Genomic DNA, 17,680 nt, shown 5'->3' on the forward strand with positions numbered 1-17,680 from the left:
TACATTGTCAGCTTTTAGTTTTTTCCACTTTCTGCCCTGTGCTGAATACAATACATCTATAGCACATCCAGTATCATGTCAATGATATAAACTACAAATAAATACCTCTGTAAAAATGATGGTAGGATTTTTGTTGACAAGATACTATACCAATAAACATGCTCTGTCTCATTACCAGAGGTAAAAGTAACGGATTACATGAACTCACGTTACTATAATTTAGTTGCTTTTATGGGTACTTGTACTTTTTTGAGTACATTTCTAAATCAGTATTTTTACTTGTACTTAAGTACATTTTTAAAGAAGTAAAGTCATTTGTTACATTTATACACCCAATTATTACTGAGTAAATTATAATTTTTTGTTTTAAATTAATCAACGGACATTGTGAAACTACAAAAAAAGAAATGACCAGACAACAATCAAATGCATCACATCATAGCCGACCAATCAGATTAAACGTAATGCATGGCGGTAAAACAGCATTTATTGGAGGTCATTTTCTCAGTTTCAGAGTTCATAAATTTAGCTATACTTAGAGCCTGCTGATTTTTTTTTTTAAATTTTGAATTGAATTCAGTGGTGTTATTTTAGTTTTGTTTAGTTTAGTTTCTACATGAGATGTTTACTGTATGCAAGGGAACCGTGACAAGATTTATTACCAGCAATAAACATGGTGAGTGAAAAAAAAACCAGTAAATTTTCTTTTGAGTAATATTTAATTTAACTACTTTTTACTTGCACTTCAGTATTTTATGTATGACGTACTTGTACTTGAGTACAATTTCAGCCTGAAAACGTTGATATTAATCTGTAGCCACAGCTCCAGTGTAGCCAGTTAATGTACTCGACCACCACCAAATGTATTCATACGTTCACCTTTACGAGGGTTACAATGTTGGAAAAAGCAATGAATAGAATTCACATTGACCTTCCATCATGGAGACTAAAGAGTAGAATTGTAATCACTGTTAAGATTTGTTATTTGAATGTAAATGGGACTCATTTCCACTGATGTCAGTTTTTGTTTAGAACAAATATCCCCCTTTTACCTTTTTGTGTACAGGTTCAGCTCATAAACGACGCCTACAACGTTGTGATTGATGCCATGCTGGGCCCGGAGGCAGACTGTGCCAACATTAAAGAGCCGTACTCTGGTATTCTGAGCACCCTGAAGCAAATCAAGGTTCCAATTGCAAGTGTGGATGTGCCCTCAGGTAAGGGTTCACAAAAAAACTCAATGTATTTCAGACATGTGTGAAAATATGACGAATGATCCTGGAGGGTTTTTTTTTTTTTCTTTGTCTGTCACTCGCAAATAGAGATAAATACAGTGGCACCTTCTGCTACGCATGACTTCATCCTACACTAGATAAATGTCTCCATTACATCAGAAACAGGTACGGCAGCACTCGTCCTATGAAAGCCTCTTTGTCTCCCCTACAGGTTGGGATGTAGAAGAACCAAGTCAGGATGGGATAAATCCAGAAGTTCTCATTTCGCTGACAGCACCAAAGAAGTGTGCGATGAGTTTCTCGGGGAAGCACTATTTGGCTGGACGCTTCCTGCCCTATGACATCCAGAAAAAATATGAGCTTAACCTCCCAGACTACCCCGGCACAGACTGTCTCATAGAACTGTAACACAGAGGAGCCACTGTGGCCTCTGCTCACTTTGAAAGAATACAGCTATAAGTTTTTTCCTGTTTGTATTTTATAGATTGTACAAGTGAATTATTGTAAACATAATGGTAAAGTAGAATCGGATACACTTTAGTAAATGTGCTGTTGAGCTACAGTGGACAACATGTAGAAAAAGTGCTCATGTCTTTTTAGGGAATGTTACGAGCCAGGGTTGGGTTCAATTATATTTTTCAGTTACAATTACATTTTCAATTGCCTATGTTACAATTACAGTGACAAGCATTTTTTTCTCATAAAGTCAATGACAATGTTCTCAATTACTAAAGTTCAATTACAATTAATCACAATTAATGACCCCGAAATAAATAACCTAATAACAGTTAACCTTCCTCTTGTGTTAGCTTTCTGTTAGCATTTCTTATGCTAATTCATCTTAAATCAGGTGTAAAATACTCTAAAAATAAATATATATCATCATCTAATTTATTTCCTATCTCTTAGTTACCTTATTAGGCTTCCTAATCAATGAAAATATAGATTTTAATATTTTTGGTGTGTGCACCGCAGCCTTTTTTTGTCAGTATACCCCTTGATTAAATTTTTTTTTAAATAGAAAAATGTGGAAAAGCTTGATATGAAACGTGTTTTAATATTTGTTAACTACATATGTGTAGAACTGTACATAGAACTGTAACATGTTTATAGAATGTTCATTGCAATGTAATTACAAAGTCAATTACTTAAACTCAATTACAATTTAATTACAGTTATGGCAGCAACAGATCTTAAACTTACAATTATATTTACACTATAATTGTAATTAATTATCAATTACGTGATTACAATTAAATTTGACCCCAACCCTGGTACGAGCCGGAGAGATTTTACTGTCGATCAACTTGTAAAAGCTGTAGCATTGCACTGGTTTTTTTTTTTTTTTTTTCTTTTTCAAGTGTTTTATTTATTTATTGTTTAATTTAAGTCAGGGATCACATTCCTCCATTGTCAATCAAAGGGATTTACTCCCTTTTCCTTTGAATATTTGATGCTTTTATGTTCACATCATTTTCTCCTGACATGTGTTGAACCTCTGCGTTACCTTAGCTTCGGTTTACATTAACAACAAAAAAAGCCACCAACAGTCTTTGTTGTCCAATAAAAAAATTTAAAAAAAAAGATAAAGTCTGCACTTTGTCGTGTTTCTTGTTTCATTCTTGGAGTAATTTGCAAGTTGATTAGCTGGAGCTTCAAACCAAATGATTTATTACAGATCAAGAACACAGGTTGTGGTGCTGAATGGTATTTTTTATAATGCCAATGAATTTTAAACACTGTGTGATAGATCCAAGCACACTTCAGAGCTAGTTTCCCCGTCTGCTGTGCAGATGATTCTTTAGATGATGTGAGGTGTTGGTGTTGGTCTGTGCACGCCACATGGACACATTACATAATCTGTAGGTGAGCGCATGAGGACTTTTGTCCAAGAGGTTGATTAAACCCATTTAAAAACTTTTCAGTCGTACATCATCGATAAGGCCTCGGGTGTGCGTTTGAATTTGACCTTTATAGATCCAAGAATACCTCACTGTATCAAAGACACATTTCAATAACCATGTCCAGATTTGTTTGTTGATTCCCAACTGGGTTTGATTTGGTAAATGAAGCCATAAACAGGTGTGATCAGGCAATAATCAGCTGGGGAGGCATGGCTCTCATTATAAAAGGCGGGGCTGCCATATTCGATATGAAATGCTACGACTAAATCCGCTGTTTGGTGAATGAGGTAATGATTATTCATCTGATTCAGCCTCTCCTCCATTGTAATGCTCTAATTCCTAATGTGTGTGTGTGGGTGTAGAAAGTCAGCAAAAAGGAATGTTTATTCACATTTCACGTGGCGTTATTAAGTCTGTGAGAGGCGATCCGACACGAGTTGTAGAAGTATGTCTAAGCTCTTACTGGTACTGGGGAGAACGCCTGTCCATTCCCTGTCAGGAAACAATAACTTCTCCCTCTGTGTCACTGGGGTTTGGAATCAGGTCCCAGAGAGAGACAATCCTGGAAAAATAGGTGAAGAAGAGTCAAACAAAGTGTGGATGGTGGACAGATGGATAATATACTGGACATGTGCATGTTTTCTGCTGTATTATTATTATTATTATTATTACAACATTTATTTAACCAAGAGAACTACATTCGGATCAATGTCGTTTTTTACAAGTGTGTCCTGGTCAAAGTTCACAGCTGTCAGAGTTGTCAATTACATTTTTCAGTTACAATTACATTGTTAATTACCCATGTTCAGTTACAATTCAATTACAATTACAGAGACCAGCATTTTTTTCTTCTTCCAATTACAATTAAATTACATATTTTTGGTGTGGGTGTCTGAGACTTTTTTTTAAATCAGTATACCCCTCGATTAAATCTTTTTTAAAATGTTAAAATCTGGGAAAGCTTATATAAAACATATTTAATATTTAATAATTTTTAGCTAAATATGTGTACAACTGTACACAGAACTGTAACAGGGTTCCCCAGTTTTGCGTTAAATTATAATTGACAATTTTTATAGCATTATCATGGCAAATACAATTACAAAGTCAAGCCTATAAACTCAATTACAATTTAATTACAATCATGACAGTTACAGCCTTTTAAACTTACAATTATAATGACGCCATAATTGTAATTAATTACTAATTACTCAATATACAATTATAATATAAACCCCAACCCTGACATCAGTACGGGACTACGAATGAAAAATAGCCCTTAGGGCGGCTAACTCTGGCATATTTTACAGAAATGTAAATTAGTATGCTCTATAATAAATAAATACATACATTATATATAAATAGTACACAAAAAACATAGTTTTATTGACAATACTAAAATGTTTTTCAAGTGATTAATTAAAACATGAGACAAAGTCACAAGTACATACAGAATAATAAAAAGTACAGTCACAGATAAAAAAAAAAAAAACATAAAAGCAACCAGAATCCAAATAATATAAATGAGCTAAAAGACAACATGATTATTCTATTTCATGACAAGTTGATGTAACAGATTGAAGTTATTTTGCAAAGCATGGAGCTGAACACATACAAGCTCTTTTGTTGGGGAACCGTCTGGAGAGCCATGATGACTGTATAAATACAACTGGGTTTTTGTAATGATAATGAAATTGTAATTGAGTTCAGATAATTGACTTTGTAATTGTAACCTATTCATTTATTTATATTAGAATCATTTTTGAAATGTAATTGAGTTTAGATAAACTAGATACTAGGTAGAACTGGTATTTATTAACTAGAAAGATAGACTAATTGTAATTCTACGAAAATTTCTGTGGAATTTCATGAAAATTTTATCTTAATTTAATTTAACACAAAACTCTGGAACCATGCTACACCTCTATGGCTTACACAAACATAGTTAATAATTATTAAAATAAAATTTACCACTACCTGTATGTTCTCTTGAGGATCATTTTACCATAAAAAATAAATACATTAAAATCTAGGGGTACACAGACAAAAAAAAGATTCAGACATCCAGACTAAAAGTATTAATACCAATATTTTCATGGATTAGGAAGATTAACAAGGAAACCAAGAGATGAAAAACTAATTAGATGATAGATAATATTTTTTAGTGTATTTTATTTAGGTCAAATCTACCCCATTATCACAAGAGATGCTAACAGGAAGCTAACAGAAAAGGAAGATTACATTTTATGGGCTTATTTATCAAAGGCTCATTAATTGTGATTAATTGTAATTTAACTTTTGTAATTGACAATGTAATTGTAATTGACTTTCAGGGGTAAAATAGTCATTGCAATTGTAATTGGAAAAATGCTGGTCACCGTAATTATAAGTGAGTATAATTTAACATGGATAATTTAAGAAGTAATTGTAATTGAAAGATGTAATTGACCCCAACCCTGTTGTGGAGTAATATCAACAGCTTCCATGCCCCAGGTTATAGTTGTTACACTGAAGTCTCTTATTAATAAAGTCAATAAACAAACCATAATGGTAGTGAGTTCCATAAGCCTCCAAACTACAGTCCAACTTCAGAGTCCCATCATGTTCTACAAAGACTTGTGAGGGATGCAGATGGGAGAATAAATTAGATCAGGATGTTACGTTAGCCAACGATAATCTTGATGAAAACATGAGTTAGCCACCCACTTTCTGCAAACATAATAAACCATCATCCTGAACAGTAACACACTCTTTCCCTATCTTCCGTATAATCAGTGTGTTTCATCCAAACTCTTTTCAAGAAAAAAGTTTGCTGAATCCATGAGTGCTGCATCTCTGGTCACCATGTGCACAAAGGTAAACAGACAGCAGCTGCTGGAGCTCTCTCCCAACAACCAACTGTGTTTGTGCAGAAGCTCTACCTGTAATCCTTTCAGTGGTTGTGAGAAGAAGTGTCTCTGATCCGTGAAAGCTTTATATAAGCTTGCATGGAACAGCACAAAATTGGTTAATACATCGTAAAGACTGTTGGGTATTGTGTGGTTTCTTTTACTGCAAAAAATGATGTGGTGAGATCATATTTCACTTTACTTGAAGTATTATACATAAGGCTGACATTACACTGTCATTATTATGACATAGCATTAATAAAGTTTCATGAAGGCTGTCATTAGCTCCATCATTTAGCTTCCCCTCCTGCTACCCCTAACCCAAACCCCTTTCCCTAACCTTAACCTTTCCTCCCCAAATCCTAACTCCTATTCCAATTTTGGACTTTAACATACATTTTTGAAATTATAATTACTGAGTTTTTTGTCCATTTTTAAGTTTCCTTAAAGGATTCTTGAAGTTTGTTTTTAATCATGTTTTAAGAAGTGCGTACACTGTGTTATTTTTGTCCCATTTTGTCTATTTTTGGGATTTGGCCGAGTCTCGGCTAAATCGTGTGTCATGCATCGTGTGGTATACGTGGTGTAGTATACATGGTGTAGTATACATGGTGTGGTATACATGGTGTAGTATACATCGTGTGGTATACATGGTGTAGTATACATGGTGTAGTATACATGGTGTGGTGTACATGGTGTGGTGTACATGGTGTAGTATACATCGTGTGGTGTAGTATACATGGTGTGGTATACATCGTGTGGTATACATGGTGTAGTATACATGGTGTGGTATACAGTACATGGTGTAGTATACATGGTGTAGTATACATGGTGTGGTATACAGTACATGGTGTAGTATACATGGTGTAGTATACATCGTGTGGTATACATGGTGTAGTATACATGGTGTGGTATACAGTACATGGTGTAGTATACATGGTGTAGTATACATGGTGTGGTGTACATGGTGTAGTATACATCGTGTAGTATTCATGGTGTGGTATACATGGTGTAGTATACATGGTGTAGTATACATGGTGTAGTATACATGGTGTAGTATACATGGTGTGGTATACAGTACATGGTGTAGTATACATGGTGTAGTATACATGGTGTAGTATACATGGTGTGGTATACAGTACATGGTGTAGTATACATGGTGTAGTATACATGGTGTGGTATACAGTACATGGTGTAGTATACATGGTGTGGTATACATGGTGTGGTGTACATGGTGTAGTATACATCGTGTAGTATTCATGGTGTGGTATACATGGTGTAGTATACATGGTGTAGTATACATGGTGTGGTATACAGTACATGGTGTAGTATACATGGTGTAGTATACATGGTGTAGTATACATGGTGTGGTATACAGTACATGGTGTAGTATACATGGTGTGGTATACAGTACATGGTGTAGTATACATGGTGTAGTATACATGGTGTAGTATACATGGTGTGGTATACATGGTGTAGTATACATGGTGTAGTATACATGGTGTGGTATACATGGTGTAGTATACATCGTGTGGTATACATGGTGTAGTATACATGGTGTAGTATACATGGTGTGGTGTACATGGTGTGGTGTACATGGTGTAGTATACATCGTGTGGTATACATGGTGTAGTATACATGGTGTGGTATACATCGTGTGGTATACATGGTGTAGTATACATGGTGTGGTATACAGTACATGGTGTAGTATACATGGTGTAGTATACATGGTGTGGTATACAGTACATGGTGTAGTATACATGGTGTAGTATACATGGTGTGGTATACAGTACATGGTGTAGTATACATGGTGTAGTATACATGGTGTGGTATACATGGTGTGGTGTACATGGTGTAGTATACATCGTGTAGTATTCATGGTGTGGTATACATGGTGTAGTATACATGGTGTAGTATACATGGTGTAGTATACATGGTGTAGTATACATGGTGTAGTATACATGGTGTAGTATACAGTACATGGTGTAGTATACATGGTGTAGTATACATGGTGTGGTATACAGTACATGGTGTAGTATACATGGTGTAGTATACATGGTGTGGTATACAGTACATGGTGTAGTATACATGGTGTAGTATACATGGTGTGGTATACAGTACATGGTGTAGTATACATGGTGTAGTATACATGGTGTAGTATACATGATGTAGTATACATGCTTTCCTGCAGTCCCTTGTCAGAGCCCTTTTAATCAAAATTAGTCTAGGGTGTCAAACCTCTTTATTTCTTTAAAATTCCAAGTATTTGAAGTTTTAAACTGAATATATATATATACACATATTAAAGAGAAAATGTGAACAGAATAGAAGGTTTTTTTTTTTAAACAGTAAAGTAAAGTAAAGACGTCCTGCTGCCCGTATCTTAGCTTTTAATTCCCTATCCTAACCCTACCTAACCCCACTAGATCCCTCCACCTAACCCAAAAAATGCCAACATAGCTCCAAAGGTGTCATAATTTAGCGACACTTCATGACACCTGATTCATGCTAATGACAGATACAGACAGTGTAATGTCAGCCTTATGTATAAAAGATCAAGTAGAGTTTACATTGCACCGAGTGCTGAACAATGTTTAATGAATTGATGATTTAATGAATTGATTAGCAGCTAAAGTTCTACACAAGCATGCTAATAAAACATTAGCATATGAAGCCATCCAACGGTCCCAGGAAAAACATCACATTACCAATAGTATGTCCAAGACTCTGAATTTCTAACTTGCATTTTAAACAGGTTTTTTTTTGATAGGAAAATAGACACATTTTATACGCTGTAATCATAATAAATTACATTTTTATGGTGGTATAAACATGGTGATGTGTGCTTTTGGATATGTGAAAAGATCCTGTGTGCAAAGGTGTTTACTCACACCTTTTTAAAAAAAAAAAAAAAAAAAAAAAGGCTTATAAAACATTTGAATGTAATTACTGCTTCAAGTTTCTAAACAGCAACAATTCATGTTCTGCAAAGGAGCCCGAGTACATTGCACCTCATAATCACGTCTCATGTCTGCATTCTGAGGACATTTTCCTGAATGGCATGCCATATGACGCCACTTCCACACTTTGGCATCAAATTGCAGCGCAATCAGCAACAGTTAAGCAGCTACAAAACTGAACCAGAAGTTGAAGGGGAGAGTGCAGCATGTGGTGCTGGCCAGGATCTCTGGGAGTGACGGATCTTTCAAGAAAAGGATGAGGGACGAGTGTTGGACAGGATATTTGATAGACGATGCATCAGACTTAGTCCAATGTGTTGCATATGTTGTGTTCCTTTACTAAGCAGAAAAAAAAATGTTTTTTTATTCTTTCAGAGGTGAATTTTAATTACTTTATTAATCCCTGAAGGGAAATTATGTCACACTCTGTTATATTTTTTATATATTTAAAAGCTATTAAATATTGTTAAACAGAGATTCAACCCTCCTATTATCTTTAAATATTATTAAAACATCTTACCCTTGGGGATTGACCTCAGGGATATTTGCCTCCAGAAAATGATTTTCTGAAAATTGTTGACCAAGTTTTTGTGTCAGGCACTTTGTTTATTTGTTGAATACATGAATAACCCCTTGATAATGAAACATTAAAGTTCTCATGTCATGCTATTTTTCACCAATCTCCATTTGTTCTAAGAACCCCAAAAACATAGTATTTGAGGTTTATTTTCCAAAACTTGCAGAGTTTTAGCCTCTGAAAAGTCACTATCTGAGCAACTCTACACAAACAGGCTGATTTGCGGCCTACGTATGCATATTCGTAAGTGGGGGTGTCTATAGACGGGACACTGACTCCCTCCTCCCCGCACGGTGACGTAGGGCCCTCCGCCCAACCACTCCTTAGCCGAGCTCATGCTGCTTTATAAACATGAGACAGAGTGTGGGGGCGGGGCGTTCACCGGTACATACATAGAATGTAGAAAATCTATACATAGCACTGTGCGAAGGACGCTGAAATGCTCACCTTTGTGGGCGTGTCTGTTTACATGTCAATCATGACAGAGAGCTTCCTGGAGGCGTGGCTTCTCCAGCTCAGTGTCGAGTCAAATTTGTCATCAAAGTGGGAACGAGTCATCAAATTGGAGCGAGGTGTTTGGGCGCACCCTGCAGTAAGAAAGGAGCAAATCACCCTCTAACTATACGATTGAGGGAATCGATGAAAAAAATACTTTGGGCATGTGTATGAGGCCCATATAGCACTTTTATGATGTTTAAAGCACAGAAAAGTTGATTTAGAGAAACAAGTTTTTGTTTGAAATTGTCTTTATGTCCTGACAGAAATTAAGATCTTATGCGCTCTGAAATAGGAGAGAAAGAAAATGTGTCAACTGGAGAATGTAACCTGTAATAAGTTCGACCAATGAAAAAAGACATTTTGTTTTTTTTGGGTTTTTTTTCAACCGATCACATCTCCCTGTATCCCTGCTTGTTCTCGACTCCTTGTGTGCACGAGCCCACACTCATCACTGGTGACAGACTTAAAACAGAGTTTTTTGTCACCTTTTTTTTACATATATAATGATGCCGAATGAGACATGAGACAACAAAGTTTCTACACAATACAAGCGATGAGCTGAGGTCTGCTTCTGGAGAATCGGCGCACGTGCATGTGAGTGAGACGGAGCACAGAGGGGAGAAATCATGCTAGCTTTCGAAAATCACCTACCCTGCCTTTAACCTGTTCTATAGCATTTTTACATTAGAATTAATTTATCTTGAATAGTTTTAGTCCCCCCCACCCCCCGTTGCCCAGTGTCCCCCCATGTTATATGTGATTGTCTTTTCATGTTTCAATCAATCAATCAATCAATCAATTCAAAAGTATCAACTCTGTATATGGGAAGGTAAGGTCATACATGGGTCACACACAGACAAGTTTTACACAGCCAAAACAACTTGGGGTCAAATTGGCCCCAGAGTATCACCAATGCGTGCAAAATGTGTCCAGCATATTGAAAAAAATCTCATCATGATATTAGATTATACCCTTCAAATTAGGAAAAGTCATGAAATAGGAAGCAAAAGTTTATTATTGTTTTTTGAATGGCAAACATTGAATTGGGTCAAATTGACCCCAATGACAACAGGAGGGTCAAAGAACGTTGCATGCACACACCTGTTTTGCAGACAAATAGACTCGTGTCAAAGTGGGATACCAAACATAATAAGCCATAAGGAAAAAATATATAAATAATCTTGGTAACACATCATAAAAATTGAGTTATTACTGGATGAGCAGGAAAACACCTATTTTTGGAAACTACAGTTACAGACACAAACAGCCTCACCTTTTCCTTTTTTTCTTTCTTGGACAATAATAGTTGGGGGGTGGGGGGGGACCCAGATGTATTTCAACTGGCCAATGGTGAGGGGAGAGGGGCTGGATTGGTGTGCACTCCCGATGCCTCTTCTTTTAAAAAGCTCCTGTTTTCAACTCAGCAACTCAACTCAACACCACAAGCAGCGGAGAAGAAGCAGTGAGACTCGCAGCATCATTCACACCTGAGCGGACCCTGCAGTCACGTTCAACTGTTGCTTCCTGAAAGTGTAGGCGGGTTGATTTTCTCACATTTTGTATCCATGTTGCGATAAATCAAAGGAAGAAAAACTCTCAACATGATGTGGGAATTAAAAAAGGTGGCTACCCTGCTGTCACTCCTGGCGTTGTTCACTTTGTGTCATGGTAAGTAAAAATGCATTAAGTAATATGACGAACATAGTAATACACATTAGAGGGATGAAGCTTTGAAATGCTTTAGCTTTGTTTAGGTTTTTTTTCCACTTATAAGATTTTTTTTTTAACTGATGTACAGTTAATTTATTGCTCTTTAAGTTATTTTACAAAGGTGTAAGGTTTAGAGAGAACTTCATGGAGATTAGCTTGTGCCTTTCAGAGTCAGAAACTTGTGTTTGGATACTGTAGTTAGATGTTGATTACTCTCCATTACAGTTTCAGTCAATCACCATAGAATTATTCTGACAATGCCATATGCATCCCAACTATGTGTGTGTATGTGTGTGTGTGGATTTCTCAGCCATTTATAGACATTTATAGACTCTGGCTTGTAGTCTGTAATCTTTTGATGCAACTAAGTTATCCATTGGGTTGATTGACAGCACGTGGAGATAAAGATTGAGGGAGGTGATCTCATAAACTCCCCATGGTGGAGGTTCCAGACAGTAAAACCTCTGCTGACAGTTATAGTGACAAAAAGGTCTCGTTGAACCCTACTTTGTTTTCATAGAACACAACAATGGGAGTAGCTCGTGAAAAACAAGCCTCCTGTGAGGTATACGACCAGTTTAAATAGGCACTTCAACATTTGTTTTTGCACTTGGGGTCTTTTGGTTCTGCTGTCAGGTTTGTACGTACATGAATACAGCTTACAGTCTTATTAGGATTTGTGCATTTTCAGATGGTTAGATCAAAGAGAAATTGTATAAATGGTGATTTCTTTTGGCTGTAATGGAGCAGAACGTGAAAAATGGATTGTAAAACCTGAATGTTTCATGCCGTGCTCTCTCCACCATAAGTGTATACAGTAAAATCTGCCGTCTTTTGTCCTCAATTCACCTTCAAAGCCAGTGCCAACCACCAGGAAGAGATAAAATCCATTCAGCTAGAAAACAGGACCCAACAGTCACAGACATTGCCCTACTTTTTCACATGCCAGGCATGTGAGAAAATGGAGCAAAAAAAGAGAAAGAAAGAAAAAAAAAAAGTCCAGGTGAAATTACTTTAACTCCCCTTATTTCTTTCAGCCAGATTAGTCAGTATGTCACTCTTTCCTTTTCCCTTTTCAGTGTCAAACTCAGCCTCGGTGTCTGCATTCAATCCACGTCTGAAGTACTAACCCACAACTCCATCTGCCCATCATCTTCATCTGTTTCCCCCAAACACATTGCCTGTGTTTCTCCTTTCTGTCCCTCACTCCCAATCAAGCTCCCTCCCGTACCCTTTTTCCACCTACTTTTCTCTTTCATGCTCCATCCAATCCCATCTTTTCACTTTCTTCTCTGTCACTCACTCCACGCTGCGCAGGCCTTACAAGCCGTTTATGTGCGGCTCAAAGAGGAATTCTGCTATTATCACATCTGAAAAATGAATCCCATGCATTTCTGTGTAATTTTCCTGAAATCGTTACTGCATGTAAACAGCTTTAGGGCCATTGTGAGTCAGACACGGGGATACTTCTCCAGATGTTGACCACTGTCTGCCCCAAAACTCAGCACTGTCTGGCTAAGTGACTGTAATGACTAAGATTAGACAATGGATCAAAGGAGACAGCAAGAATTATCATAATAACTTTCTCCAGGCCAAATCAAAAATAATAAAACCATTCCATGTGTATTAATACGTGTAGACCTGAAAATGCCAATGAAATATTGGCTTCAAGAATAATCTGATGGTTTTAATTTGGCCTGGCCTTACCTGTAGGCAGGTGCAGACAAAACCAGGAGTTTGTTTAGGAAAAAGTTTTAATGAAAAACAAAACTGCAGAACTGTTTTTATTAGTACCAGATATTTCCTCTCAGAGCTTAAATCTTTTGTTTAGTAAATCTTAAAATCATGTGGTTGATTTGCCACATTAGTTAACGTCAGGAACTATGGTTGACTTTTAGGAAGTGCAGATGTTCCAGAGCTGGGATGGGTTTTGGATGATGAATAACATCTCAGGTTATAGGAGCGATGCAGATGCAGAGAGAAACAAGAGATTCCTCTGTAACTACACACACATCACATGATATAAACAGTTTCCATATGACACGGCGAGGAGGTCATCACAAACAAAGGCCCACACGTGCGCTCACGCCACTCATCTTCTCAAATTCAATCCCTCACGACACCTTTTCTATTCAACAAGCAGACAAATACCATAAAATCTCTGTGTCTCTGTGAGCTTTCTTTTCTCCTATGATGTAACCAGGAGAAAAGAGGTGTCAGCACATCAAAAACAGGATCCAGGTTTTTAATTTAGTCTCTGTTTGGCATCTATGATGGTCCTTCCTACTCCCCACATTTGTCTTCTTTTAGCTGCGTTTCTTTATTTGATTTTGACAGCGGCAGGAAACTCCCACTCAGTATCTGAAGGGGTTAGGAGGAGCTGTCACTTTCAAAGCTTCTTGGTTTATTCATAGAATGGTGCAGCCAGGCTGTAACTCCATCCATGAACGAACCACAGTTAAATCCTGAGCGGGATGGATAAAACAATGCCTGCAATTGTCACAACAGGGTTACGGTGGGTGGAGATGACATGGATGGAAAGCAATAGGGTCTGTTTCCACAACCAACCTGACATGGCCTGCCATTCAGGAGCCATACGGCTTAATGTGGAACACATAACGGAGCCCTCATGACGTATCTGGTTACCCAGTCAGATGTTTACGAGAGGGGGGGGGTCACAGCGGGGTCGACAAAGGATATATAGACCTCCAGGGAGATTTGCCACTTGCTTGTAAACATATGCCATTATTTGATGCTGTTTCATCATTGGGTTTCTCTTCCAACCTGAACTTTATTTGTTTCCAAAACTCCAATAATCCTCAACCACAACAGACTCAAACGTGGTTTCACCTTTCAACTAGGGACACCTAAAAAGACTGCAATAAAACCATGTGTCCAAACTCTCGCTTTTCATAGGCCAAAATCAACCCGTACAAACATACTTTAAAGAAAATCCAAAATAGAAATACCCCCAGGTGGATCATACAGTAGTTCAACAAAACTTGTCTCAACAGTCATAAGGAAACAAGTGCTAGCTTTGCTCTCTTTGCTTCAACAAAACTGTGTTTCCTGATGCAAAAGAACATCAGTTTTCTTCACATTCCAGCAGCATGAAGCAGAGCCCCAATAAAACCCCTCGGCTTATAAAATTCATAAAGTGTGAACGGGAAGCACAAAAAAGCTGTGTGGGTTTGCCGTGGGAGCCCGGCCGGATCCCTGCTGTAACTGAGGTCATTACATCCGCATTTAGCTCCTGCTGCAGCTACCTGCTGCCTCCTCTTTTAACTTTCTGAAAACTGTTCGTCACCTCATAAAAATCAAAAAGCAAATTTGCCTGTTGGGTTCAGTATCACACATCTTTAAAAAAATACTGTTATGAGTTCAATGTAGTTGAGTTAATTTCATTTTATTTTGACGTGAAAAGGAAAAAAAACCTAGCATTTTACATTAAATTGGTAAAAATATTTCAATGCTGTGTTTAATAAATGGGCCCCTTTCCTTCAACGAATTCACTTTAACTGTCATCTGGCTACAAATATACAGGAACAATGGTACGGTATGTGCTGCTGATACGTAACACGCTGCCACATTTGACCTTGAACAATGTCACTGACATGCATTGGTTTGGAGGTGAAGGTCACAGGTGTAACAAGCGTGCAGAGCACATGTGGCATTAAGTGGGAGTCACGGCTAGCATAAATCCATTGATAGCCACTCCTGTCTTATTAAGATCGCTTTTCAAGATACATTTTGGCAGAAGTTTTAATGAATGCTGATGTTCCCGGAGGGACACAATCCAACAGCACGTCTGATGAGAATAGTTTAAACAGATGGTGGCAGTTATACACTGGTTTGATAGTCAACCACTAACGCAATTTAAGGAAGAAGTGGAAGCACTTTGAACACATTAACACAACAGAGGAATATGGAGAGCCAATTGTAAAGTTGTGTATGCTAAAATAAACAGCAACTTTTTGCAACATTTAGCAACAAACCACATTTAAAACACATATGTGACAATTTTACTTTTACTTTTAATTTTGACCAGATTTACAGTGAAGTGATACTTGTAAAAAAATGTTTTCTTGTGAAAATATAATGCAAATGTTAATGTTAAATGTTAAATGTTAAATGTTAAATGTTAATGTTAATGTTAATGTTAAATGCTAATGTTAATGTTAATGTTAAATGTTAAATGTTAAATGTTAAATGTTAAATGTTAAAGTTAAATGTTAATGTTTAATGCTAAATGTTAAATCTAAATGTCACGAGTGAAACTAAATATTTAGCTAAAATGCAAATTCATCAAAATGAGCTTTTATTTTGGTACTTTCGGTGAATTTGCATATTAGCTAAATATTTAGTTTCACCCACGACATTAAGATTTAACATTTAGATTTAGATTTAACATTTAGATTTAGATTTAACATTTGACATTTACATTTAACATTTAACATTTACATTTACATTTACATTTACATTTGACATTTAAAATTTAACATTTTACATTTACATTTACATTTACATTTACATTTAACATTTACATTTACATTTATATTTAATATTTAGATTTAGATTTAGATTTAACATTGACAATATATTTTTATGAGAAAATAAATATCACAAATTCATACATGTTTTTTAAACATGGTTTGTTGCTAAATGTTGTTGCACAACTTTACAATCGGTGCCCCATAGAGGAAGAGTGAATGCTGGAGTGAAAACATTTATGATCTATTTCACACCTTTACGCTGTTAACATCATGTATGTTGCCTTTTAATTAGATATTTTATTATTACAGTAATTAAACATAACTGTAAATGTGCTCTCATTAGCATTGAAACCGTAGCCACAAACTGTGTTAAAACTATCTGTGGAGACAAAAAAAAAAAAAAAAAAACTCAGGAATCAAAAGAAAATTATGGAACATTTTTTCGTTTTGATTTACTCAACTAAAATCGTGAGTAGAGTCACATCTGCTGGGCAGATCAGTGTTGGAGCATTTGCTTCTGTTTATCGAGTGAGTCCAGTACATCAGACGGACTGAGCCAATATGGAAAACTATCAATGGTTTAAAAGTGCAAAGCATTGAAAAAACAATCAAGAAGGTCCAGTTTAATGTCTTTTTATACTTTTTGGTAAGCCAGAAACTGAATTGAGCTATGCTTCTTCTTTTGATAGGTCTATCAAAACATTGAAGGATAAAAAGAAAATGTGCTGGCATTACAATAAAGATATGAAGATCGCTGTAAAAGCAGCAGGACTTTGGATCTCTACCGGGCGGCCTCCGATTTGAAGAATCTTTGCTCATAAAGTCAGCTTTCTTTCCTGAAATCCTCATTTGGGTTCTCATGCACATTGTGTACTCCCACACATGGACTTGTTTTCCCATTAACAAGTGTACAGTGTGCTTGTTTTCACTTACATCAACATAAGGCCTCCAGTTGCCTCTGAACAAAAACACGTGTTAGTCCTCGCCTCTGACCCTCATAGTGACAAACAGAACCTGTGCTACAAATACTGACGTTAATAGAACATAAAATGCATGATGACAATTATATGATTTCAAATTACTGTCCAAATCCCAAACACACTGTTCAGTTTCTTCTTAATACATCCCGTGAAATGACTCAATGCTCACATTATATTGTGGAAAAGATTGAGCAGCTTGAATCAGAATAAATGTGGGCAACATTAAATAGTAAAATGAGATATTAATAAAATAAAGTAATACTAATATCAACAAAAAATGTAAATTGCTTCTCAAATATTCTCAAATATGTCTGTGCTTTTTTATTAATTTATTTTGTTCAAACAAAATGTCTCATTTTGCTTGGTTCTATTAAGGCTCCATTGGCTTTTATCTCACTTATCACTGCTGTGCTGCACTGGGTGAACACGTTCATG

General features: G+C 36.4%; 2 protein-coding genes across 3 annotated transcripts in view; both read left to right on the forward strand.

Moving 5' to 3' along the window:
* Window positions 1-2,193, forward strand: part of yjefn3 (YjeF N-terminal domain containing 3) — a 93,468-nt gene extending 91,275 nt beyond the window's left edge. Inside the window, exons 6-7 of one of the 2 annotated variants that reach the window (XM_028444411.1) lie at window positions 1,067-1,217; window positions 1,447-2,193. In XM_028444411.1, the coding sequence (XP_028300212.1) occupies window positions 1,067-1,217; window positions 1,447-1,643 (348 nt within the window). In that variant the 3' untranslated portion in view covers window positions 1,644-2,193. The remainder of the gene's footprint in view (window positions 1-1,066; window positions 1,218-1,446) is intronic. The other variant, XM_028444410.1, reaches the window with a different exon arrangement.
* Window positions 2,194-11,487: 9,294 nt separating this feature from the next.
* The window catches only part of cilp2 (cartilage intermediate layer protein 2), a 29,316-nt gene continuing 23,123 nt past the window's right edge, over window positions 11,488-17,680 (forward strand). Inside the window, exon 1 of the mRNA XM_028444350.1 lies at window positions 11,488-11,730. Within this exon, the coding sequence (XP_028300151.1) occupies window positions 11,664-11,730 (67 nt within the window). The 5' untranslated portion in view covers window positions 11,488-11,663. The remainder of the gene's footprint in view (window positions 11,731-17,680) is intronic.

This window comes from Gouania willdenowi, chromosome 4, assembly GCF_900634775.1.
Source record: "Gouania willdenowi chromosome 4, fGouWil2.1, whole genome shotgun sequence".
Lineage (NCBI taxonomy): Eukaryota > Metazoa > Chordata > Actinopteri > Blenniiformes > Gobiesocidae > Gouania > Gouania willdenowi.